At 42.9% G+C, this 7721-nt stretch overlaps 1 protein-coding gene across 1 annotated transcript; it reads left to right on the forward strand.

Moving 5' to 3' along the window:
• The first annotated feature begins 4873 nt into the window (after positions 1–4873).
• Positions 4874–5182, forward strand: LOC132768354 (reprimo-like protein). The gene has a single exon (XM_067464820.1). The coding sequence runs from the start codon at positions 4874–4876 to the stop codon at positions 5180–5182; it is 309 nt and encodes a 102-aa protein (XP_067320921.1).
• The last annotated feature ends 2539 nt before the right edge of the window (positions 5183–7721 follow it).

Consider the following 7721-nt stretch of genomic DNA (forward strand, 5'->3'; position numbering starts at 1 on the left):
CCAAGCTCCTTCTTGATCCACTTATGTTGTTATCAAAACCTTAATTTAAAAAATGAAGACTGTATTCATAGGCTGCATGGCTGGGCGGCAGTCTGGGGCCCTTTCCCAACCCAGGAGTATACTGCTATGATTCCACTTTAGCTGCATCCTATGGAATCTTCCTGTGTTTGTTTGTTTGGTCAGTGGCCCTAGAAGAGATTCCTGGCTGAGAATCCTAAAGATCCCTGCTTAAACAACCAACTCCAGGATTCCATAGGATGCAGATGTGGCATTTAATATTTAATCACTCTACCATAATTATTTGGTGTGATAGGGCCACTGGCCAGTCCAGAAGAGACAGCAGCCAAGTGGATGCTGAATATCATACAGTCAGCTCTCCACATTCGTTGGGGTTAGTCCCAGTCTCTCCCTTCATCCCAAGCTTAATTCAGTTGCTACAAACTGAAGTCCCAAATGGAAAAGTATTTTGTCTTCAATTGAGTCAGAGGATAGAGAGAAGAAGAGGGAGTTTTTATGTTTATTTTATTTACACGATTTCTACCCCACCCATATCAGCCTGAAGGCGACTCAGGGCGGCGTACAAGTCAGCACAATTCAATGCCATATATATAAAAAAATACATACATTAATAAGAGTAGAAAAAAAACATCACAATGCATTTAAAAACATAAAAACAATAAACAATAAAATTTTAAAAACTATGTCTTTGTGTTCAATCCTCATCCATTCCATCATCTTAGCCATTCCTAGATCAATTTCCGATTCAAGTTTGTCTGATTATGCTGAGGTTCCGAATGCTTGCTCAAAGAGTTAACTATTTAACTTCCCAGTAAGTTCAGGAAAAAAGCAAACAGCTGAAGCCTCTACTGCAAAATGAAAATCACACGTAGTTTTCGTTTTACTAGTCCACACACTGTCTTGCCAGGGAAAGAAAATCTGCCACGTAAATGATCAATGAAGAACAAGGAGTTTACTCTTTGTAATGCAGAGCCACATATATACAGTCAGGTCAACAAGATCTTCCAGCAGCTCATGAACACAAACAATGTCCTTTGAGAGAGATCCAAGCGGTATTTGAGTGTCCATGTGGAAGATCTTCCAGCAGCTCATGAACACTAACTGTCTCTGCAAGATATTGCATAGCTAAAGCTTAAATATGTAACTGTTGTCAAAACTCCTAGGCTCAGCTAGTTTCTTGAGCATTTTCAGTTAACACACTCACCAACTGATTTTTTTTTTTACATGCCCTAACAGCCTCTCCTAGCTTTGTGTGTTCTTCATCAATAATAACTTTTGTCATCTGATGTTGCTTGGCCACATGTTTGCCGTTTTTGTCTGTGAAATATTGAATCGTATGTAATTCTAGAAAGCACGCTGGGCTTCATAAAAGAAATGCAGAAGACAAACTGTACTTAATTGTTAAAGTGAACATGAGTTTCCAATGAAGAGGGAGCTTGTCCTCATTCGCTCTGCAACCAAAGAACATCATATATTTTATAGACCTTAACTCCAAGAAAATGTTTTTGGACATCTGGGAAACTTACATGAATGTACACACAGACCACATTCACTTTTTATGTGCTTCCTCTCATTTTTCCCCCTTTGGTTTTCTATCCCTCCCTTTCCTTTGTGTTATATTTTTAAAATCAGTAACTCTTTTTTAAAAAAAAACAAAACCTTGTGCTTTCAACTGTTCCTTCTCCAAGGATCGAGACAGGAATGTGTGTGGTTAGAAATATTAATAATAATATTATAATTTTTCTGAATATGAGAATCACATGATTTCAGCACCAAGAGAACAGAAAGCTTTAATGGCATTACACAAACCACAGCAGTTGGTGGTAATTTACCCTAATTCTGTGAGTCTCCTCTGAAAACTTGTCTGCTTTCCAAACCTTTCTTTAAAAATGTTTTCCACATTTGTCAAAATGCAGATTTTTCATATGGCTTGCAACCAATTTGGAGCTGGATTCCTATGCTTTTAATAAAGACGAGACAGGAAGGAATTCCAGTAGTCACGCTTTCCCTGTTATGGAGCTCCAAAAAGGGCAGGACCATCGTCCCTTGCCAGATTTCTGTCCATTGCGGTCGTGACAATCAATAAAATAGATGGCCAACTGGAGCAGACAGTGTTTCAGCTGGCTTGTGTAACTTGCCTTAAACTGATTTGACCTACAACAACCAATAGTAGCTGCCTCTTCAAAGGAGCATCTACACTGTAGGATTAACACAGTTAAACATCACTTTCATAGCCATGGCTCAATGCTATGGAATCATGGGAGTTGTAGTTTGAAGGCTAAAGACCTTGTAAAATGATTGCTCTCATGATTCCATAGTACTGAGCTATGGTAGTTAAAATGGTATCAAACTGCATTAATTCAACAGTGTAGACCAGCGGTTCCCAATCTTTTTTTGACTGGGAACCATTTGACCAGGGACCAGACCACTCTCCAACATTAGTACCAAAAGGGTTACAAATCAGTTTTTGGTCAACTTTTGATTCGGTTTGATTATTTGTGAGGCTGATTCAGAAAACTGCATTGAATAGACTACATCAGCTCTGGTTTCTGATACAGAACATATGCCATCCAGTAGTCACCATTTGCTTGCCCACAGAAAACCATATTTAATAATCCTCAGCACTATAAAAGGGTTTTATGAGACCAGTCATTCTTGCAATGGTGCAACAATGAGGTTGCAGATCACATTTTAGTTCTTGCAGACCACTGGTGGTGCATGGACCACAGGTTGGGAACCCCTGGGTAGATGCATCCCAAGTGAAGCAAGGTTCACTGGTTAGTTCCCACAGGTCCCCATGGATCACCTGTGACCCTCAAGAAGGAAGGAAGGAAGGAAGGAAGGAAGGAAGGAAGGAAGGAAGGAAGGAAGGAAGGAAGGGGAGTGAAAGGAAGAGAGAGAGAAAATGAAGAAAAAGTTATGCAAGAAATGGAGAGAGAAGGAAGAAAGAAAGGGAGGTAGGAAAATCAGGGAAGGGGTTTAGAAAGTGTGGTGTAGTGGTTTGAACCACAGACTATGACTCTGAATCCACTGGGTGATTTTAGCCAAGTCACACTCTCTCAGCCTGAGAGGAAGACATAGACAAATCCCCTCTAAGTCTTGACAAGAAATCTCTGTCATAGGGTCACCTTATGGTCGTCCTAAATCTGAAACGACTTGCTCGTATTCAGAGCCGAGGAAACCACATCCTAGGCAGAAATGTACCTCATTAATAATAAATCATAAATGACAAAAGTCTAAATAAATTAAAAAAAACTCCCCCTAAGCCCCATTGTTTCCACAGAAATTACCATGGGGAGACATCTGGCTTTCCTCTATGGTCAGATCTACTGTACGAATCATTGTTTTTCCTCAATTATGTAATTCCGTTGCCATTGGAAACGGGGGGGGGGAGTGGTTGGAGAGACCCTCAGCAGCAGCATTACCCGCATTCCTTTCTTCATTAGTGATCTAGGTAAGAAAGCTGAACTGCGTCTCTTTGTTGTGCATTGAATGAGTGCTGAGCAGAAACAGAGATGACACAAGCCAGCATGTAGAAAATAGCATTTTTTCAGTTTGCCTCAGATTTACTGGGATATGATCCCAGTCCTTCCCAAAAAGACTTGGAAAGATTGTGAATTATTTTGCAAGTTGATTCAAGGCTTGGAAAATTATGACAGTTAACATCTAACATTTGACTTCCTGTATGCGTGCATGCTTTCAAGCCCCCTGTCAATGATGGCGACACCGTGAATGTCATAAAGTTTTTCTCAGGCAAGGAAAACTCAAGAGGTGGTTTTGCCAGTGAAAATCATGAGGTTGCTATAAGTCAACAGATGACTTGAAAGCACAGACATACCATCATCATGACATGCCAAATAGATTGCACATGTGCACATCCTTGCCAAGTTTTGAAGGCTTCCAGGGACCTTAATCTGGCTTTCATTCCTTCCACCATTCATTCATTGTACAGAGTTGGCCACGAAGTAAGGTGACAAAGAAGTGAGATTCAGGCATTCTTCTCCAACCCTAGCACCATACCTACCACTACGTATTGTTGCTGTATACCAGGCATGGGCAAACTTTGGGCCTCCGGGTGTTTTGGACTTCAACTCCCACAATTCCTAACAGCCTATAGGAATAATGGGAGTTGGAGATCAAAACACCTGGAGGCCCAAAGTTTGCCAATGCCTGCTGTATATCTTCAATTAGCTTCTGATGTATGCCAACCCTTAGGTGAACCCATCATGCGGTGTTCCTGTAATATGTATTCAGAGTAAGTTGCCTGAGAGAGTGTGCCTTGTCCAAAATCACCCAGTAGCTTTCCATGGCTGAGTGAAGATTTGAACCCTGGTGTCCTGCAGTCTTAGTCTACTGCTTTACCACACTGGCTCTCATATCACCACCAGAGTAGGAAGAAAAAAATAAATGTAGGAATGTTTTGGTGTCAGTGGTGGGATCTTACAATACTTCTCTGTCTTAAATCTTAATTTGAGTCTGAGAAGAATTTGGGTGCTCATCCGACATATCGGCCCACTTGGCAGGCAAGGCAAGTTTTCCAAACCGTCAGAGTCCTCCTCCAAGCGCCAGCATCTCTCCAGCCAAGAGACGGGAAGACTCAGAGACAGAGCGTATGATGGCAATCTGCTCCACAGCTGGAAGAGAATCCTTCTCTTGACATCACTTAAGCCCTCCCCGTCTGCCACTGACCCTGAGCCACAATCCCACTCAGGGAGCACTTATGCTGCAGGCATCCGGGCGAAAAGGCTGCTGGAAAAAGGCAAGGCAGCCGTTGACATCTTCAGGGGAGAAGCGGGAGAGGGATCCAGCCATCTCAAGGCTCCCAGCTGCATCCTCCTGCCTGCCTGGCTCACAGATGACGAACGGCACTCTCTCCATCCAGGAGGCTTCCCCCCCAGGGACAGTCCCCCCCACCATGGACTCCCTCGTCTCCTCCTGCTGCACCTTGGTGACGGGGGCCTGGGTGCCCAAGGAGGACCAAAAGAACCAGCACGTGGTGAGAATGGTACAGATCGCGGTGTTGTGCGTGCTTTGCCTGACTGTTATCTTTGGGGTGTTCTTCTTAGGCTGCAACTTGCTGATCAAGTCGGAGAGCATGATCAACATGCTGGTGAAGGACCGCAGGCCCTCTAGGGACGTGGAAGTGGTGATCATTGAGACATAACCCCCTTGCAGAAAAGGCAGAAGGATGTGCATGCATTGCGTTTGGAGGAGTCGTCTATATCCTGCTGACTCTTTAGAGTTCCACAATGATTGAGGGAAAGTTGTCTGATCATTCCTCAGCTACAGCACTTTATGGTGAGAATGGAAATGGAGGCAGAGCGGCAGCAGTTACACCAACTAAGGTGTGTTTGTTTTGGGCATTATCAGTGAACCTGTGCTCCTGCTGATCATTTTAAATGTTTTTTCTCCTTGGCTTGGCTAGATGCTCCCACATATAGAGACTTTATAACATCATTGCTACAAACCCTCTCCTGACTTTCCAGGCAGGTGACCTCCAGGACAAAGGCACACCTGTCTTGCACTTGAATCTTGGGCTCACAATCAGCAGCCAAAGGACATCACTCCTGTTCCCACTAAGCCTGCATCTTTTTGTTGCTTCTGTGGTTTGGGTCTGTCACAACAAAGACAGACAGCAGCCACACCCTGGAAAGAAGAAAAGCAGTGACAGAGTGGGAGAGAATGCACAGAAAGACACTCCAAGGGCCTCTGAATGGTTTTGAACTCGGCTAAGCTGGCAGCGTGCCAGCCTCACCCCCTCACTTCACCTAAAATGGAAAGTATGCGTGACCAACTCTCTCTGGCAAGAGATCCGTGGTTACTCTAAGCGCTGTGTCATTGTTGTTTAAATTTTGTGTAAACCCAGTGAGGATGATCTTTGTGTAGCGGCGGACAGTGATGGGTTGTTTACTGTGCTCTTTCCCAAACCTATTAAAAAGATACAGGAATTGCTTCCAATTTCTGCTGTTTCCACCTCTCAGCAGTCCCTCTGCGCTCCGATTCAATGTGAGGGCAGCTCAGGGGTGGAGCGTTTACAAATGGGTCGGGCAGAAGGTTGGGAAAAAGATTGGTGTAGAAAAACCATTTTGGTCTATGGCTCTGGAGACCAGAACAGACCGACCAAATTCAGAGTTGTCCCTTAATCAGATTCAGAAGGGAAGAGACAGATGCTCACATCTTCAAGTAACATTCAACGTAAGCTACGAAGGCATTAAAAGACTGGCCGGGTGGGGATGGGATGAGTGATCTTATGAAGTTATTTTCGTTTCAATTTAGACTAGAATCAATTATTTATCTCTAAAAGGGAGTGGGACAGTTTTAAGTGGGAGAGCATCTCACACGTTCCCATCTCAGCCTACCTCGCCCTCTGAAAAAGCTATGAAAAAATGTTATGGAGACCAGAATATGCCTTTCTTTCAGAGACAGATTTGCACCTTTGGGAAATATTGTGTGACTGGAAGAGGCTGGCATTGTCTTGAAAGGGGGGTTATTACTTGTATTGCATATTGCCCTTTAAATTTCACCTTTGGTAGGGCAGAATTTTTGAAGTTTTTGTCTCATGATAGTTGTGAGAGAACAACTTTGTGTAACTAAGTGGTGGCAACTGCACTGCCCTGTGAAAGGTGGGCTCCCATGGGGTCTTTAGGTAGCTTTGGCTCCAGGGCCCCCATTCTAAAAAAAAGCTATTGAGTTCATGATTTGTTTACAATACTCTTACTCACAGATTCAATATTAATGGTTTCACATATCTACCCTCCAAAAATATTTCCCCATGGAAATGTTTGTGGGCATTTCTAAGTATTCTAGTGTGGTTCTGTGATATACTTTTGGCTGAAGTATAGGAAAACTATACACAGTTTCAGGTATCCATGGGGGTTCTTGGAACATATCCCCATAGGTATGGGAACCACACTTTATTTATTTGACTGATAACCTGCTTTGCTCTGAATGTGGGGCCCAAAGCAGCATATACTGCATGTAAGCTAATTTGAGTTTTTAAAAAATGGCCAAAAATAACTCCAGGTGATGCTGTTTAGTGTTTCAGACTTATCTCAGACCTATCTTCACTTCAAAACAGCCAAAAATTGTCCCATTTCCAGGATGTAACTTCTGGTTACCCTCAAGTAGCAATGCAATGGCCCGCCTAGAGAGGGAAAGAACCAAAAAGTGGTCCATTAAGTTTCTCTTTCATATAAAGGTTATGCTCATGAATGAAACTCGTCCAGCTATTTTCTATTTGACTAATGTTTCACCTATAGGTCTTGTGCCATAGACTCCTGACAGTATTGACTTCCTCTTTCAAAGGCAAAGAAGGATTCTGGCCAGAGTTAGGTGAAACTGGGGAGGAAACCAAAGGAAGGAAGGAAGGAAGGAAAGAAGAAAGGAAAGAAGAAAGGAAGGAAGGAAGGAAGGAAGGAAGGAAGGATGATAGGAAGAATAAATGTATTACCTGCCTCTCCTTGTGGCTCCAGGCAGTGTACCAGAGGATTAAAATAGCAAAACACTATTAAATTACAAGCAATACAAGACAACATTAAAATTCACAGGTTAAATTTGACTGGGTAATTCTGTCAGGTGAGATAATTTTTCAGTTGTGTCTTGAACTTTGACAGCTGATTTATCTGTTGGATCTCTTCTAGCAGGTCATCCCACAGCCTTGAGGCAGAAAAGGTATTACCAGTTAAGTTCTGACTGGTTGGAGG

The sequence above is a fragment of the Anolis sagrei genome, chromosome 2 (assembly GCF_037176765.1).
Source record: "Anolis sagrei isolate rAnoSag1 chromosome 2, rAnoSag1.mat, whole genome shotgun sequence".
Classification (NCBI taxonomy): Eukaryota; Metazoa; Chordata; class Lepidosauria; order Squamata; family Dactyloidae; genus Anolis; species Anolis sagrei.